Source organism: Coenobita brevimanus, chromosome 64 (genome assembly GCF_032717465.1).
Source record: "Coenobita brevimanus isolate Jiangsu-jjx chromosome 64, ASM3271746v2, whole genome shotgun sequence".
Classification (NCBI taxonomy): domain Eukaryota; kingdom Metazoa; phylum Arthropoda; class Malacostraca; order Decapoda; family Coenobitidae; genus Coenobita; species Coenobita brevimanus.
This window is the reverse complement of record NC_137017.1, coordinates 29,270,981-29,290,688: the sequence shown is the minus strand read 5'-3', so window position 1 is coordinate 29,290,688 and position 19,708 is coordinate 29,270,981. Positions and strand designations below refer to the sequence as shown.

Genomic DNA, 19,708 nt, shown 5'->3' with positions numbered 1-19,708 from the left:
ATAAGTCATCGTAGTGCTCCAGTTACATGCAAAAAATTATATGCGGCTGAATTAAGCTCCTTCCACCAGCTTATTAACTAGCAGTACAGTAGTATCCGAATTCTTCGCTATATATAAAAAATGAAGCATAAGACATCAGAATATCATTTATTCCACACTGAACAATAGTAATACAGTTTCTTAGTTACATATAGAGTGCTTAGTTATATGCAAATAATTAAATCTAACATTACTAATTTTGGCAAGGTATTCTAGTTAAAGGATACACCTGATCATATTCCGTCAGACTATTTTTTTTTCTTTTCACTAAGTGACTATCTCAATAATTATCAATTTCCTCAGTTATAAGCAATTAAAGCTTAGTTTTTCCCATTCCATATAATATAATGAAACAGGGTAAGGATGACTGATGACGCTGGTAGTGGTGGTGGTAATGACGATGACGAATGATGATGATGATACGAGTAATGATTCTCTTACTATCTTTTTAAACTTTAGTATTCCAGTTCACATACTGTACATGCACAGTCCTAAGTCACATGCAAGTCAAACTCTTACGTGTCCTTTTCCGTGTTCCTCCCCTCAGTACCCCCCGTGGACGTGAGGATCCTGAGCCCTGGCACGGCAGCCACGGCGGGCACGGAACTGCGGCTGGTTTGTCGTGCGGCCGGCTCACATCCCCCGGCAGAGGTGACCTGGTGGCGCGCACACAATCGTCTACCTCATGTCACATATGCGGTGAGTGGGTGTACACAGGTGGTAGGTTAGGTCAGGTTAGATGATGACGCTGGGTTAAGTTAGATTTGGTTGAGTGATGGGGTGGGTTAAGTTAGATGGTAGAGTGGGTTATGTTAGATTAGGTTAGATGTTGCGGATCTTAAGACAGACTGGATTAGGCCAGGCTAGGTTTAAGTATCCTGGGTTGTGTTGTGTGTGTGTGGAGTGAGTCAGGGCAGACCAAGTTAGGCTAGGTTATGTTAGGTTGTGCTGGGATGGGCTGAGTTAGGTTAGGGTGGGTAAAATTAAATTAAATGGTCATAATCTGCGGTAAGTCAAATTTGCCAGGTTTGATTTGATGGTGCTGGAGTGGGGTTTTACCGGAGATGGATCAGAATAAGCTGAGTTGGATTAAGCGGGATTTTGTTGTGCTGCAGTGGGTTACATTAAAACAAATTAGGTTAAGACATATTTGGTTAAGGTAGACTAAGGTAGGTTAGTCTCGCATATGCTGCACAACCCTCTATGTTAAGCTGGATAAGGCAAGATGCAGCTGACCTTAGTAAAATTAGATTTGTGCGTGGGAACACTGACAGATCTTAAAATAGGGCCTTCCTAGTCTATGTCCACAGTTGAGTACATAAAGAGGACAAAGTCTGGATAAGATTGACTACATAAAATGGCGTAAGACTGGGCTGGTTAATTTATTCTTGTTTATGAGTACCCTCTTGTAGTGAAGGGTTAATGAGACCTATGATTAGCCCTTCAGTCTCATAAGCGGAAGAACGTCATCTGCGGAGAGCAAGATTATAAAAAGACGTAATCGTAGTGATGGAGTTATAAAATGCATTCGCCAAGTAAGCTTATAGTAATTCAGTCTGGTACTTCTGGATGGTTGTTTGAGGAGGTGAATGAATTTTTTGTTATTAGGTCAGATTGTGCTGGGTTAAATAAATGAAGGCTGTGCAATGAAAAATGTCAAGGAAATTAAACTCTTGGCAAGGGAAGGTATATAAAAAGAAATGAAGGAAGCTGACAAAAATAGATGCAATTGGTAAAGGTGCGTGACTACTACGTTGACTGCCATGAATTTTGTAATTTTAAGATGACGCGGCATTATAGTAAACGAGTAAGAAGGACTATGAAATTATTTGGTACCGTAGGGGTCTGTGAAGGTGAGTCAGCGTCAGGGAGGGTGCGTACCGACAGAAGGCTTTGGGAATATGTTACTGTGTGCTGGTGTCTGAGGGTGAGTTGGTGTGTGTCGGGTTGAACTGGTGTCTTTGATTGTGTTGGTGCTTGTATTGTGTGTCTGGGGATGCACTGTCCTTTGTATTAATGTCTATGAGATGTTGACTGCAGTGATGTGTTGCGTCTGTTGGAGTATGTGGGGATGTGCTAGTGGTTGTACTGGTGTCTGTGGGGATGTGCTGATGTTTGTACTGGTGTCTGTGGGGTTGTGCTGGCGTATTCGTGTCTGTGGGAATGTGCTGGTACCGGTACCTATAATCGTGTCTGCGGGAATGTACTGGTACCTGTGTTCGTGACTGTGAGGGTTTGCTGGTGCCTGTGAGTGCGTCTGCGTCCGTGGGATGTACTGGTGTCTGAGGTGGAGCACTGGTGTCTGTAAGAACGTGTTGGTGACTGAGGGCGTGTTGGTGTCTGTGACGGCGTGTTGGTGTTCGTGAGTGTGTATTGGTGTCCACGAGGGCTTCTTGGTGCCTGTGAGGATTTGGTGTGTGTAAGCACGTATTGGCGTCTGTGAGTGTGTGATGTCCAGCGGATTTTTAGACAGCCTCTTAAGCTGAAGCGAACACGACTCGAGCTGTCAGTGATGTGTGAAGTATATGCTAATAAACATTCTGAAGAGGTAATGAGTAGACCAGATAGAGATAGGGTGTTGCAGAGTGAGATAAGGACATGTGTGAACTTGTTTCCTTCCTGTGTACTGATACATAATTCTTCCATCTGTAGCCTCTCTAAAATGTCTGCTTTCCCTGTCATCCTCGTTCTCTCTCTCATTCCCTACTTGTATTTCATGATTCTCTCTTTCTCTCTCTCTCTCTCTCTCTCTCTCTCTCTCCCTCTCTCTCATTTTCTGTCTCTTTCCTTCCCCTCCACTTTGTTTGCCTACCTTGGACTTCTCGTTTCACTCATTCCCTCACTTTCCTGACCCTTTTTGTGCATTCTCGGTCCCCTCTCTCTCCTACCCGCCACAAGTTCCAGCGAATTTTAGGGCAAGGCCAAACTCTGAATAACTCTGGATAAACCCTTGTTGTTTTTAATCTCAGTTTATGGTGTACAGTACATATTGAACATCGCCGAATATAGTTTGATAGATTTAACACGGACAGAGGGAGGACCATGCTCTCCACTCTCGAACCTTTAACAATTCTGCGTTTAAAATAACTTTGGTTCTCCCGCGCTGAAGTACTGCCTCCCTCTTCAATGTCCATCCAAACTCTGAAGTTCGTTCATCTGAAGGAGGAGGCAGGAGAGGGGAGGCAGAAGATGACAGGAGAGAGATGGAAGGAAGAGGGAAGAAGAAGAAGGGGAGATATGAGGGGAGCAAGAAGGGAAGAAAGTGGTGGAAGGAGGGAAGAGGCAGAAGGGATGAGGGACGTGACAGGGAGAGATGGAAGAAGGGAAATAGAAGAGGGGTGCAAGAAAGGAAGAAAGTGGTGAAAGAAGGGAGGAGGCAGGAGAGGGGATGAGGGAACAGACAGGGAGAAATGAGAGAAGAAGGAAGAGTTGGAAGAAGCAAGAGAGGAAAGAAAGTAGTGGAAGAGGGGAGGAAACAGAAGAGATGAGGGAAGTGACAGAGGTGTGAAAGAAAGGCAATGAAGTGAGGAGCAACAAAGAAAGAAAGAGGCGGATAAAAGGAGATGGCATGGGAGGGAACGACGTAAATGACAGAGATGGAGGAAAGGCGGAAGAAAAGGAGGGAGAGAATAGAGAAGCAAAGCAGGAAGACTCTGGTGGGAGAAAAAAAAATAAGGTTAGAGGAGGAGGAAGATGACAAAAGAAGGATGGTAGAATAGGGCGGAGAAGGAAAGAAGTAGAGTAGGAAAGTAAAATAATGCTGTGGAAAGAAAAGGAATGATGATGTATGAGAAAAAATGAGGAAAGGAGAGGAGGAGGAAAAAGAAGAGAGACATGACAGGCACAATCTGAGAACGGAGAGAAGAGGTGACCAAAGGATGAAAGTGGTAGTAGCAGTAACAATAAGTAAAGGAGGAAAAGGAAAGAAGATGCAGCAATTAGGCAAGGATTACGCCATTAGGGAAAGGAGGAAGGGAAGAGATAAAGGGGGAAAGAAATAAAAAGGTAAGGGAAAGGATGAAGCAAGCCATGAATGGAAAGGTAGGGGAAAAGTGGGTGTGAATAATCATAGAAACAGAGAGAGAGAGAGAGAGAGAGAGAGAGAGAGAGAGAGAGATTTACTGGATGGGAGAGGTTTATTGATTGTTAAGAAAGAAGTGGCAAATAAGCAAAGGAAAAGTTGGTAAAAGTGAGAGAAAGAAAAAAGAGAGAGGGATAACTGAGAGGAAAGGAGTTAAGAAGACAGGAAATGGAAGCAATGAAGAAGATGGAAGGGTGAGGGAGATGGCAAGAGGGAAAAAGAAGAGGGCAATACGACAAAGAAGGCAAGGAGAAAAGTAAGGAGGAAGGGAGGGAAGGAGGGAGAAAGGGAGAAAAGTTGGGAGAAAGGATGGAAAGGAATGAAAGTCAGGAAGGAGGAAACAAAGGCAGGAAGAAAGGAGGAAGAAAAGGAAGGAAGGAAGGAGGAAATGAAGGAAGGAGGAAAAGAAGGCAGGAGGGACGGTTGAAGGAGGAAAGGAAAGAAGGGGGAGGAAAGAAGGAAGGCCTCATAACCAACAAAGGAGACATCACCAACATGGCCATCACGAACAAAGCAGATATTGTGGTGTGCACAATGTGCACAAAGACCTTTCTGGATGACACCGTGGCTAGAGGAGATTGCAAGATACCTGGATATTACTGCTGGGAACACCAACACGACTCAGGGATCCAAAGGAGAAGCAGCAGTGTGCTACAAAAGGGAATTACATACGGTATACAACTTCTGGGTATAAGTAGCCCTCCAGCTCTAGAAATAATGCTTTTCAAGCTGATTATTGATGCCTCCCACTTCTTCCTGCTGTGGACCCTTTATAGACCTCAGTGATAGGGTTCAAAACCAACTGACTACCGGGTGGATAATCTATAAAACATAATGATACATGGTGGAAATGTCACCTTACTAGGGGCCTGGAATCAGTACTTTATACACGCCGCTATTCGTGAATTTCTCTCAGTCGATGAACTGCATAATCATGTTGGTTTTCCAACACCTGTGTCAGAATCATCGCTGGCCCCAGCCATCTCGGACATTCTTGGCCTACTCATATTCTTGGAACCACTTCACTTCGTTGAAAGATCCGACCAAAAGGCTGTCTTTCATCCAGTTTTTCACTGAGGTTGGGAAAGATTAGCAAAGCGGAACACTGTGACTGTGGATGAGAGCTAACTGGGAAGATATGAAGCAGGACTTGATAGTACCGTATAGACTGGCCAGTGATGCTTCAGTGCAATGTCAACAAATAGGCCAAACTTCTAAACTACACACTGCTAACCCTCCAAGACATACAGGTATATACCCCAAGGACAACAGCTGTCTGAATCCACAGATCAGTCATGATTTGGATACGTTGTCGCCAAGCTGCTTTTGCAAAGTATGCAGCACGAACAAGTCTGAAAAGGAGTCACACACAAGCTAACAGAATCAGATATCTAGAGGCCTGCCAAAACTTGAAGCGTACTGGGGAATGAACAAAAAACAGATGAACCACAGACCTGCGACAGAAGCTTCAGGGGGGATCCATAGACTCTAAGCAGAGATGGGACCTAACCAAGAATCTGCTGAGCCTATCCAAAGATAACTTCATCCCACTTCTACTACGGCAGGATGGATATGTAGTCTCTGGCAATAATGCAAAGGCAGAAGCTCAAGCCGAACACTTTCCTAATACTGTAAAATGACAGTACAAGAACCAGACAGACCAGCAACAGAGCTCCCACTGAGATCCTCCCCAACCTGTCTGCTAGTCTAGTCCGAATAATCCTGGTTACATTGGATACTAACAAAGCCACAGGACTGGTTGGGATAAACCCACATCTACTATACTAACGTGCACAGGAACAGGCTCCTGTAATAACTGCTATATATAAGAACTGCATATCAAATGAGTTATTATATGGCCACAGATATAGGAGGACGATTGAATTGTTCCTATTCATAAAAAGGACTCCAAAGCACTTGCAAACATTATTGCTCTATCTCGCTTTTCCCTATACTTGCAAAAGTACGGTGAAGAAGTTATCAGAGACTGAAAAATATTACTTTAAAAAAAAGACTGCTATCACAGAGAGTTTCTGGTTTGAGAGAGAACAAAGCATCCTCTGCCCTGTTAGTTACTGTAACAGATATGGAGAGAGCACCTTGCCAGAAATCAGGAAACCAGGGTTATTCCCCTGAACATCGCTGTAGCACTTGATACTGTGTGGCACCAGGGTCTAATTTTCAAGATACGTAGCCTAGGTATCAAGGGGAGCCGTTATGCACTGATCAAAAGTAATCTGGAGAATCGGCATCTCATCGTGGTGCCGAGTGGCAGAGAGGCAATGCGCCACCCAGTCAAAGCAGGTGTTCCCCAAGGCAGGTTACTTGGACCCTGTTTCGGTGATCTCCTTCAGCTAATCCCAGAGGCAATTGCATATGCTGATGACCTAGGCTAATCATTCATCTCAGCAACCCCCACCACGAAAGAAAAAACTCTGCAAACCGGTGCCATTTATCATTAATTCTGCTGCACAAAGAGGTAAAACACAGCCAATAAAATTCGCTAAGGAAAATACCCAGTCAATTATCATAACCAAGAAAAGGGAACGAGGTGATGGAAACCAACCTCTACAAATGAATGGCTGCAAGCTTCAGAAGACACACCACACGACTACACACCAATTTTCAGGATACACACTGAATATTTGGCAAGAGGAACTTCTCGTAAAGTGGCTGCGCTGCGACGAATCCTGCACGTACTGACACCTGATGGAGCCCTACAATTTTACCAGTCCCAGATCCGGTCAGCAATAGGGTACATTTGCCTGACTTCGTATGGTGTTGTTCAGACACACTTTGCTCTTCTTGACAAGTCCAAGCACGAGCGATTAGACTCGTCTCACAGATGGCAGGACCGGCCCTAACAGCAAGTGCAGGGAATCTGCAGCAACAGAGGGATGTGTCAGAACTCATCGCGCAGTTCAAGGTTCTGCAGGCTAGGGTGCCTCACCTGACACCACTGAGACAGCATACACGTCCGGAGGTCTAAACCACCAGAGCTTCAGCGGCATGCAGCCCTGGAAGTCACACGAGTCCAAACAACTCAGTTCCAGAGAAGCTTCGTACACAGATACACAACTATGAGGAATGGAATCTTAACTAGAGAGTTTCCTCATCACTGTGATCTAGACAGTTTAAAAAGTTTGTACGCTTAAATACAGCTTTAAACATTAGGTCTTAAAACATATTCTGCTGTAAAGATCATTCTTTGTCCTACTGTAATTGTAACCAGTATACTATGTAACATGTCAAAAAAAAAAAAAATGAGGAAGGAGGAAAATAAGAAGGGAGAAATGAAGGAGCGAACAATGAGTGGATGGAGGGTGAAAACCAAGGAAGAAACGAAGGAAGGAGGAAGCTGTTTTGAACTGGAGAGCAGGAAGGAAAGGAGGAAAAAAGAGGAAAGGAAGAGGGCATGAAAGATGGACTAAGAAACCAGGAATGGAAGGAAGATATGAAAGAAACAGAACAAGGAAAGTTTGTAAAGAGCACTGATGAAAAGGAAAGATAAAACAAAAGGAAGGAAGCAAGGAAGAGAGAGTGATTGAAAGGAAGATAGAAAAGAAACATAAAGGCAAGTGATGAATGCAGAGTGGAAAAACGAATGAGGAGGCATAAAGGCAAGTGATGAATGCAGAGTGGAAAAACGAATGAGGAGGCATAAAGGCAAGTGATGAATGCAGAGTGGAAAAACGAATGAGGAAACAAAGCTGAAAGGATGATAGAGGAGAGTGAAGGACACAAGAAATAAAGCAAGGTTAAGACGACGGAATGAGGGCAATAAAGAGGCAGAAGCTGAAAAGGGAAGGGGGTGGGCAGAAACGAAGGTAAAGACGAAGGAAGGAAGGAAAGTAGGTCAGAGGTAGGAGGGAAACGGGCAAAGTAATGAGGAAGGTACACAGGAAGGAAGGAAGGAAGAAAATCAACAGGAAGGTAGGGAGTAATGGAGGAGGAGGAGGAGGAGGAGGAGGAGGAGGAGGAGAAGGAGGAGAGAGAGAGAGAAAGGGGGGGGGAGGTCAGGGGAGAGGAACCAGCCTACCCCTCCCAGCATCCGTACCTCAGCCAAAGTTTGTATTTACCGCGTGAGTTCGGATAAATTTGTGCCCTTCGGATCTCCCATAAATACGGATGATATTCCTCTTGATTTATGCCAGAGGGGAACTTTCAGCAAAGGTCCACTTGATGTACGTGTGTCTGTGATGGTGCGTTCGTGTCTGTGAGGGTGTAATCGTGTCTGTGAGGGTGTAATCGTGTCTGTGAGGGTGTGATCGTGTCTGTGAGGGTGTGCTTGTGTCGGTTAGCGTGTTGTGAACTGCTGGTGTCCGTGGGTGTGACAGTGTGTGGGTGTCTGTGATGGTGTGTGAGTGTCTGTGAGGGTGTGTGGGAGTGTGAGGGTGTGTGGGTGTCTGTGAGGATGTTTGGTGTCTGTGAGGGTGTTTGGGTCTCTGTGAGGGTGTGTGGGTGTCTGTGAGAATGTGTGGGTGGCGGTGAGGGTGTGTGGGTATCTGTGAGGGTGTGTGGGGGTGTCTGAGGGTGTGGGGGTGTCTCTGAGGGTGTGGATATGAGATGTGCCTGAAGGTGGTTGCCGTGGTGTATGGATGTCTGTGTAGGCGTAACTGCACAAGGTAAGGGTACTCGTATGTAGGGGTAAGTTCGTGTCTATGAGGATGTATTGGTATTTATAGTGTGACAGCGTTGATGTCTGTGAGGCTGTTTTGTCTGAAAAAGGTCAGAGATTTTAAAGATGAGTTGGTGTCTGTGAGGATGTGTCGATGTCTACGATATTAAGTTGATGCTGGTGTGTTGATGGTGGTCTGATGATGTACGAAAGGGATATGCTGATGTAAGTAGAGGTAAGTGGATGTGTGGGGTTATTTTGTTCGTGTGTTTATTTGGAGGTCTGGTGTTTATGGCTTTGTTTAGGTGTCTATATTGACGCATGTGACGTGTTTTTTTTTATGAGGACGTATATATGAGTAAGAATTTGTTACCACAGTCAAGGAGATCAAGGTTCTAGCTCAATTTGCCTGCTTGTCTGTCTGTCTGCGTTAGCATTATGAAAAACGACTATTTGATGGAAATGCACCATATTTGGAATAATGACTAAGAACAATTAGATGAACAAACGATTAAATTTAAGGCGAACAAGGTCAATGGTCAACGTCATTAAAAGCCTAAAAGTGGGGGAAGTTCGGCCTTGGCGGAAGAACTGTATATGCCTTCAGTGCTCTTATTGATGACTGTATGGGTAAAATGTGTGTGTGTGTTTTTTTTTCAGCTATGAGTATTAAAGTGTGATTCTGCCCCTCCCCCCCCGTGTGTGTGTGTGTGTGTGTGTGTGTGTGTGTGTGTGTGTGTGTGTGTGTGTGTGTAAATGCCTGTGTGAACTGGTGCTCCGTTAAGCTGTATGTGCATGTGCTTTTGCAGTGTTATGTTGGAGGTGTGACTGGTGTTGTGAAGTAGATACGAACGCGTGCAGGTGACTGGTATACGAGTTGCACGTGTGTGTGGTGTGTTATAGCCTACTGCTGGTGTGGGGGCGTGCATGTGTATGGGTGTGCAGGTGTGTGGGTGCGCATGTGAGGGTATGTGTTGTGAGTGGTAAGCTATTCTGCATGGCCCAGTGCGTGCATACGTACAGGTGTTCAAACGTGCAGTTACGATAACATTTTGGTGTGATGACGTGAGGGTAAGAGGGCATACAGGTGCGATGGCTTTCAGGTGTGATGACGCGCAGGTGAGAGGGCGCGCAGGTGAGAGGGTGTGCAGGTGAGAGGATGTGCAGGTGAGAGGGCGTGCAGGTATAAGTGTGTGAGTGTGCTGGCTACGTGTAGGTTTGAGGGTGTGCGGGTGAATGATCGTGCTAGTGTGTGAACGTGCAAGTGCGTAATGTGTTAGTTTGTAAACATGTTTGTGTGTGAACGTGCAGGTGCGTGAATGTGCAGATGTGTGAACTTGCTGTATGTAACGCGTGGGTGTAAGAGCGTGCAGGTGCCGTGTGTGAACGTGCGGAAATGTAAGCGTGCAAGTGACTGAACGTGCGGGTAAGTGAGACTGCAGGTGACTGAGCGTGCAGGACAGTGAATGTGCAGGTGTGTAGCTTGCCGGTGTGTAAGCGTGCAAGTGAGTGAATGTGCAGGTGTGTAGCTTGCAGGTGTGCGGACCTGCACGTGTGTGGACGTGAAGGTGCGAGTACGTGAGGGTGTGACTGCGTGAGGGTATGAGTGCGTGAGGGTGTGAGTACGTGAGGGTGTGAGTACGTGCAGGTGTCAGTAAGTGCAGGTCTGCGTACATGACAGTGTAAGATACATGTAGGTAAGTACATGAAGGTATGAGTAAGTGCAGCTGTAAGTACGTGCAGGCGTTAGTACGTGCAGGTGTGAGTACGTGCAGGTGTGAGTACGTGCAGGTATGAGGGCGTGCTGTGATACAGATGTGAGCCTGTGAAAGCATACAGGTGTGGCCGTGGTGCGTTTATTGAATTTGTGCGAGCGCAGTAGTGGCTTTGCTGTTTTTTTTTTGCAATTGTGACGGCCGGATAGTTGTTGCAGCCGTAAAGAGAGGTGTGTGTGTGTGTGTGTGTGTGTGTGTGTGTGTGTGTGTGTGTGTGTGTGTGTGTGTGTGTGTGTGTGTGTGTGTGTGTGTGTGTGTGTGTGTGCGTGCGTGCGTGCGTGCGTGCGTGCGTGCGTGCGTGCGTGCGTGCGTGCGTGCGTGCGTGGCGTGCGTGCGTGCGTGCGTGCGTGCGTGCGTGCGTGTGTGTGTGTGTGTGTGTGTGTGTGTGTGTGGCGGAGGGTATTGGTGGCTTTGTTTTCTGCAGGATGGCGTCGCTCAGGTGCACTGGCTATAGGCTGGAACTTGTTTTGGAACGTGGATGCACTTTTGCTTCTTTTTTCAATTTTTAATGAATTAATAACTCAATATTTTGCAAAACAGAAGGTGGGGGCGTCCAGCATCCATTCACTCGATGTAGTACTGATTTCAGGTAACTGAAAAGCCATATGGTTTACTTGAACCCAGGAAACTTTTCTACACTGGGTAGTAACCATACAACCGAGGATGTTTGGTGGTCTAGTGGGCTTAGGCGCTTCAAGCGGATATGGCCGAAGGGCTTACATCCAAAGGATTGTGAGGTTTACTGCTCACATCCTGCTACTCATGGATGAATGAGGCAGGCCATCTTTACCTAAACTGTCAGGTAGTGAATGGCCTAGCCCTGGTTCTCTACGCTCTTGATGAGGTAGAAAAGGACTGGATGTCGTATGGATGGATTGGCTTTGCAAAGCGAATGCTGCTATTAAAAATCATATTCCGACTTTTACACAACTGCTCTGTTAGTATTCTACAACCACCGCGGCCAAAATAGCGGTACATCCAATGAACCAAATCCAATAATTCAGGCGCAAGTATAGCTGTAAATGCTAAATTGAAAAAACAGGGAATATAACCCAATACCTTTATCAGTTATTTAGCTGATGCGCTCTCCCCCGCTCTGAGAGCACAAAGGCCAGCGAAACCCAAACTCCCACGTAACGCTCCCGTGCGTAATTCACTTGCAGATTAGCACCACGAAATACCAAGTGAATTTTGCTCCGAACACACAAAGTACACCCGCTCAGATCATCCTGTAAACTACCCGAATGGCTGAAGTTTGGAATGAAAAAAGGGGCAGAATCGTTCGCTAAACGGCGGGTCGGGACGGCGTGGCAAGCTGTGGATATCGCCCGCTGCACCATAATCCATTCTTTATTTCTCTCGTCTTACGCCCCGGGTCTTTGCCTGCTGATGGCTTGGGTGGGCGAGACTCACACCTGAAGGTCGACTCCACGCCCCTAAGTGACTTTCACATGCATACGAACCTTGTTATGGAGTCAAAGATTTCCCTGTGTATCGGAGGAGGGAAATAAAGTAGGTGTTTTCCCTCTCTCTTGCTCAAACTTTCCTTCTCAACTTACCCACATTTCCATATCATTGTCCTTTTCCATTATACTTCACACGCATACGAACCTTACTACAAAGACAAAAATTTCCCTGTTTATTCTAGGGAAAAGGGTAAGGGTAGATGTTTTTCTCTAGAAGGAACGTTCCTCCCGTACTGAAGATTTCCTTATTGTTATCCTTTTCCATTCAATTTTACACGCATGAATCTTACTGCAGAGGTAAACAGTGTCCTACGTACGGGAGGGAAAAACCTAAAGTAGTTATTTTTGTCTCTTTCTGTGACGTCCCTCCCTTATTAACAGATTATGTAACTGAAATTTCCTTGTCGTCACTGTTTCATTACATTTCACAAGCATGACAGCCTTACCGTATTAGCCAAAGTTTCCCAGAGGCATCAACAAAGGAAAATATAAAAAAAACATGTTGCTCTTGTTCAAACATTCCTTAAAATTTCCTTGTCTTCATCATTTCCTTAAATATTTCACATACATAAATACAAATATCATAGAAGCAGTAGTTTCACTGAAGGAAATAGTAGCAGTTTCTCTCTCTCTCTCTCTCTCTCTCTCCCTCCAGCTCAAAACTTTCCTTCTTTGCAAGATTATAATAATAGAAATTTCCTAATCTCCATAATTTTCCTTTTATATTTCTGTAATCGCGCTGTTCGACTCCTTTTTCCCACGGGGTCATTTCTCCCGGCACACTTTAGACGGAATGGATGTCGCACTCAATATAGATTTCCAATACGACGAGGAGGTGATATACACTGGAATCCGATCTTCTTACGATTCTTTCCTAACTTCAGAACTTCTCTGCCATATCATCTCGGCCCAAATCATTACCATTTTTACAGACAGACGGCTAAGAAACGAATATGGTAAACTTCACACCTCTCTAAATGCTGGGGAGTTTTCAGGATACCTTATTCTTTTAAAGGAGATACTGTATGTTGCTAATTTTTTTTTTTTTCTGGAGATAACCCACTAATATTATTCCTAAAACCTTCTTTTGTGGTCTGAGTCGAATGTTTTTTTAGCTCACAGATTTTGTTCTTTGTGTTTTATTGGAGTTTGATATTCTTCCAGCAAAACTACAGTATATTATTCCCTTTATTCTTGGTGTGATGGGGTATTTTTCCAGCAATGTGTTTTAATGTTTTCTGCTTGAGTACAATATTTCCTTTTAAGCTCGAGAATTTTCTTACGAGATTTTCTGGTTCGAGATGGATATTCATTAGCACTATTTTTTTTTCTCTGCATTATTTCCGGCCTGAATTGGATATTCTTTAAATTTCCCTCGCATCCCTTCCATTTTTTTTTTTTTTTAAGTGTCCAATACTCTCTTGGCGTTCGCTGCGGTAAATTACTTGAGTTGTCCCGACCGGGAGAGGGGTAATGGTAACGGTAATCATCATCTCAAGGTTCTACTGCTCCCAGTCAGTTAAATAAATTCTGTGCATTACTTGTAATGTAGATTCGGCGCGGCCACTAAAGAGCTATTACGATTTTCTCTTCCTGCACATGGATTAAATTATCCGTTTGGGAATTGCCTTTTTCTCCATGGCATATCTAACATACGTAAACAGACAGCGGAGAAAATGTAATAATCTTCACCTGCGCTTAAAAAACACTCGGTAATCGCTAAGAGGGTATACCTGCAATTTGAGCTCTCTTTATTTAGCTCGTAACAAGACGATACCAACGAAAACACCAGGTCAGCTATTCTCATCACTCCATTCCGCCTCGACTATACCCCTCTGTGTGTGTGTGTGTGTGTGTGTGTGTGTGTGTGTGTGTGTGTGTGTGTGTGTGTGTGTGTGTGTGTGTGTGTGTGTGTGTGTGTGTGTGTGTGTGTGTGTGTGTGTGTGTGTATCAATCTATCTATCTACCAACTTACCTACCTACAGTATATACCTATCTTTATCCACCTACCTATCTATCTATCTACTGAGTGAGAGAGAGAGAGAGAGAGAGAGAGGGAGAGAGAGACTTCCAGAATAGAGTGCCATAAAGCATCACCCTTCTCTGCTTCCTGCTTTCTCCCTCGTCTCCTCTTCACTCTTTCCTTTTACCCCTGCTCCTCATTAAACGTGTATTATTAGTAGTAAATAATGATAAACCACCAGTTTCATCGGTCTTACCTTCTCCTTGCCTGCATGTTAAACTGTAATTAATGATGATGATGATGATGATAATAATAATAATAATAATAATTATTATTATTATTATTATTATAAAAATAATGATAAAACATATACGGGTTTTCTATGCTTTATAATTCTTCTTACAATACTGGGAGTTCGTCAATACGCCCATAAGCCTTAAATATTATCCTTTCTAACTTCCAAACACGGAGGTATGAAATTTTTAAAAGCATTTAGCCGTAATCCTTATAACTGATTATCCCTAAAATATCTCCTAAAAGTGCTTAAACATCAGCCGTACACGCTAAAACAATCGACAGAAATTCCATTTTCTTCTTCTTTTCACTTCTTAGACCCTTCTAGGTCTAAAACAGCAAAACCGATCACTTTGTTTTTTCAAAGGGGTTTCAATCTACACAGGGTCGGAAGCACGGCAGACATTGCTAGAAAAAGGTTAAATGTAATGGGTTAGGAATAGGTTAGCTTTAACTCTTTTCACTCGATATAGGCAAAATCTCGTAGAAGGATAAAGGGCAAACAAAGGGTAAAGAGTTTAAGTCACAAGGCATGTCAAACTTTCGGTCCTTTAACCCAAAAAGTTTTTATTCAATTGGATTTAAACTTGGCGCAACGATTTAGAGTCAGACAGAGATTAAATTACGGAATCTTGAGAACAACAAGGCAAAGGCCACGGCCACAGAGCAGGGTTAACTTAAACACTTTTGATCCTTTTAGAACTAAATTTAGTGATATTCATGGTCACGCAAGGGTGAAACATTTGATGGCTAAGAAAAATCGGTCAAAGTTCAAGAACACAGAACTTGGTTAAAAAATAAATAAATAAATAAATGGCAGAACGTGGGTGCTACGTTCTCTCGGTCCTCCTCGCTATTATCTCCAGATGGTTTCACTCAGCTCAGTACAGACTTTTCGAACTTGAGTAAGTCCAAGCCTTTATCAATCCCTGCACTTACTACGATGCTTTTAAGTTGAACACTTTACAAAGGCCTTTGGAGGTTTCCTACATAAAGGCTTTTAAAAATCAGTGATTAAAGAAAAGAAATGTATGGAGACCTGGGGATGGTAGTGCGCCAAAAACCATCGGAACACGAGTAAGGCAGTAAATGACATGCAATCCAATCCCTACATATATATTTTTTGTTTCCTACTTCAGTTCGTGCCATTATGGTTCAGCGTAAGTGCACCCAAGAAGCGTCATGATAGTGATATAATTATTAACCGACCATGCAGTACACAAATGTGTCGATATAAATATAAACATATATATATATATATATGGATCGTTCGATCGATCGATAGATAGATAAACAGATAGATATAAACAAATAGATGGATAGATAGATAAACAGATAGATATAGACAAATAGATGGATAGACAGATAAACAGACAGATATAGACAAATAGATGGATAGATAGATAGACTGATAGATATAGAGACATACAGACATAGGCAGAGATAGACAGATACAGATAGATAACTATAGATCGATAGCTATAGATACAGATAAATAGATATAGATAAATAGATAGACAGATAAGTAGATAGATGGCTAGATAGATAGGTAGATGGATGGCTAGATAGACATAGATAGGTAAAGAGATATAGATATACAGTATAGACATATTACAGGGAATTTGTGTAACCTGATATTTCATGAAATCCCTAGAGAATTTGTGAAATGTTTAAATCAGGATGGGTTAATTGAGGTTAGGCTAATTTAGGCTGCGGTTAAGCTGGGATAATTTAGGTTAGGTTTAGGTTAGGTTAGGCAAGGTTGGTTAGGTTAGGTTAGGTTAGGTTAATTTAGATGAACATTTAATATGGCAGCGTTCACCTAAATTAAGCTAACCTAACCTAACCCAATTAATCTGGTCTAGCCTAACCTAAACTTAACCTAGATTATCCCAGCCTTACCTAACTGCAGCCTAAGTTAACCTAACCTTAATTAAACCATCCTAATTTATGGTCATTTCACGAATTCCCTAGGGATTTCAGGAAAACACTGGTTACACAAATTCCTAGTAATACACACACACACACACACACACACACACACACACGCACGCACGCACGCACGCACGCACGCACGCACACACACACACACACACACACACACACACACACACACACACACACACACACACACACACACACACACACACACACACACACACACACACACACACACACACAGAAAGATCGCCATCCGAAGTTACGAACAAAATATGACGAGGATGTGTGGCGATGGGCTGCATAGCTGTTGGCAAGTCAGCTGTTAGTGGAAATAAAAACACGCCGTATATTTCTGTACCTGACATGCCTCTGTATTCCCAAGCACACCATAGCTGTACTAAAAAACGTGTCTCAAGGCTTGTCTTCTCGTGGCCATAAGAGACTTTCTAGTACCTCTTCCTCAGTGATATATTTTGACTAAACATTATTTTGTTTTGTAAGTTTCATATTATTTTTAGATATCCATGAACTGTACATGGACTGCACACAAAAGAATATTTACGTGTCATGCGTAAAAATTAACTTGTAAGTAGGATTGTTATAGACGCCACCTAGACTGACGAGAATAAAGCGCAGAAACATACCGATAATGGAGAAGGTGCTACGGAGCCTCCAATAATATCGAGTCCTCAGTCCTCTGCATCCTCATTATTTACTTGTAAGCAGATATTAACTACTAAGGAAGTGGTGCCATTGAAAGCCTCCTATTACAGACGAGATAACGATCGTGTGTGTGTCCTTGGGCAAACACTAGAATATTTACAACTCATCCAGACATACACTAGCAAGGAGGAGGTATAGTCTTTAACTTGGCTCAGATATTCGACCTTTGTATCGTATTTCACGTAGTTCAGTAACAGAAAAAAAAAAAAATACCGTTCTACAGTACTTCGATAGGACTTTTTCGTGACTAGCCCAATAACTGATTGTTCAACAATTTCTACAGTTCATCAAATTGGATAGAGATGACATTTTCTATAAGTTAAAGAAAAACAAGCACTCGGACCCTCCTAAAGTAAGGTTAATATTTGTTCACAGGTGGAGGCAGGTGGCAACGTGACGACAGCGACGCTGACGATGCAGGTGGAGCGCTCTCACAACGGCATCACCCTCACCTGCACCGCCTCCAACCCAGCCCTTCCCCAAGCACACCACCTCACCGACTCCATCAAGCTCAACGTATACTGTGAGTGGGAGGAGGAGGAAGGGAAGGAGAGAGGAGGGGGTAATGAGAGTTGGAGTGGAAAAGATGGATGGATGGAGAAAAAAATAGGAACGGAAGGATGAACGGAGAGAGAGAGAGAGAGAGAGGAATTTCTACTGGACAGTGGAGGATACATGCTAATTAGTATGTGTGCAAGTTAATGTATGTACAGTTGGCCGCACTCCCGCGAGGGCCACCTTAGTGTTGTCAACGCTGGCCGAGATAGTAACCGCGAATCATTAGTAGTGAGCTCTGATCGAAGCATTCACAGGACTGCTCTGTACGACTCTCTCTTACTGGCTGTGGATGCTTCGAACGCATCTCTCTACTAGTGTTTCAGAGTAAATATCTTGGCCAGCGTTGACAACGCTGTGGGCCTCGCGGGAGTGCGGCCAGCTGTACAATAGCTTCAGCTCGTAGTCATCCTGCACTGAGGCCGTTGTGTTAATAAAAAACAAAAAATAAAGCGGCCGTACTACTGTGTGTAATAATTCTGCTGTATTCATTCATTATCAGTTGTTGCTAGTGAAGACGAATGACCTTGATTTGTGAAGCATTTTACCACTATGGCATCTTTGAATGGCTAGTAGAGTCAATGTGTGGAAGTCTGTTAAAAGCTCTGTTGATGATATAATAACACTATAGACACTACTGATGCCTATACACTATAATAATCGTTAAAGATGTGAAGGGCTTTGGCTATACACTATAAGGTAAAATTAGAAAGTCTTACATTTTCAGTAAATATTATGTTGAATGAACATAGCACTCCAAAGAAAAAGAAAATCCTACTGCTAGTTTGGGACAGCATCAATCAATTCGACTCCACTCGACAAGATAATTGCGTATCTCGTCTCTGCATATGGTTATCAGGCTGTCGCGATGAGTTCCCCCATCATGACACGTCGCAACTCCAAGGCAGCGATTGACGTACCTTGCGCGATAGCAGTGAAACGCGAATTCAAGGTTCCAGATGCAAATTTGATGCTCCCCGGGGGTACGAATTTTTCACATCTTCCGTGATATGCTGGGAAAGGATGATAGCATCACACATTTTTACTGTCTCACTACGGTGGGAAAGATGTTAAATTCCTGCATGACATGCCTTACGTTGTAACTTCTTTTTACAAACACTTATATAAGGGAGAAGGGGTAAGAACAAACCTTTCACTCAGAGGACTCAGTACAAATTACACTCTGACTTTCTTTCGCCAGGTATATTAGAGGTTTTGCTTGTAGAAGTTCTTTTACTGCAAAACAAAGCCTCCTTTACACTAAGAGTGTTAAGAGTTAGGCAGCGCACGTCTCACTGTCTTGTAAGAATTGGTAGTGACTCTGTCGAACTGTATGACTAACAAGTTCTCAGTCTAATCGGCACACAAATAACTTCAATGGGTATCTGTTTCCAGAGACTCAACATAGTTTTAACAGTAAATCTTAACATTATCCATTTCTCGTTTTCTCAAATATCTACCTGTCTGGAACCCAGTGTATACAAACTATATAATATTCCCAGTTCACTTTGTATAGCTGTGCATTATTTTTTTACTCTGACCTGGTTTCTCATATGGTAAAACATTCATTTAAAGCTTTGCGAGGCAATAATTATCTTGTCAAAACAGGAAAACTATATCTGTTCCACAATAAACTTCACAGGCTTAATTAATGCTTCTTCCAAGAGCGAAAAAAAGGCAAATTTAAATGATCGTAAATGTAAATAACTATGTTCGTAATACAATGCGGTCAAATTTACCCGACATAAAATAAGTACATTATAACGGTGGCAGCATAGCCTTACCAGCCAAATTTTCTGGTATAAATCGATTAACCAAGTATATATGTAACCCAATCTATCATATAATTTGTCTGGTATAATAATAATAATAATAATAATAATAATAATAATAATAATAATATCAACGTTCAGGTAAGAATATACTGTACCTCCCTGCCACAAACATGACAGACCCTGGCCGACATTTCCTAAACACGTACCTTACATGTTTTGGGAAGTTCATTGCCGTCAGCGTACACTAGTGGCTCTCTCCCTCTCTCCACCCCACCACTCTTGTCTCCACGCTCACTCTTCTCGGGTAATCTGTAATCAAGAGCATCATTCTAAATACTCCCCAGTAATCATTCCCCCCGTTGCATTTTTTCATCCTTGTTTTAATCAGTTGACTATGATTGAAAACGCCCTTCCTAGCAGCGTACACTTTTTTTTTAAGGTTGTTTCAAAACTTATCTTTTACCTTATTATTATTCTG

At 43.1% G+C, this 19,708-nt stretch overlaps 1 protein-coding gene across 1 annotated transcript in view; it reads left to right on the top strand.

Moving 5' to 3' along the window:
* The window catches only part of LOC145404722 (uncharacterized), a 385,254-nt gene that overhangs the window by 298,908 nt on the left and 66,638 nt on the right, over positions 1–19,708 (top strand). Inside the window, exons 6-7 of the mRNA XM_080276272.1 lie at positions 587–738; positions 17,276–17,423. Of these exons, the coding sequence (XP_080132398.1) occupies positions 587–738; positions 17,276–17,423 (300 nt within the window). The remainder of the gene's footprint in view (positions 1–586; positions 739–17,275; positions 17,424–19,708) is intronic.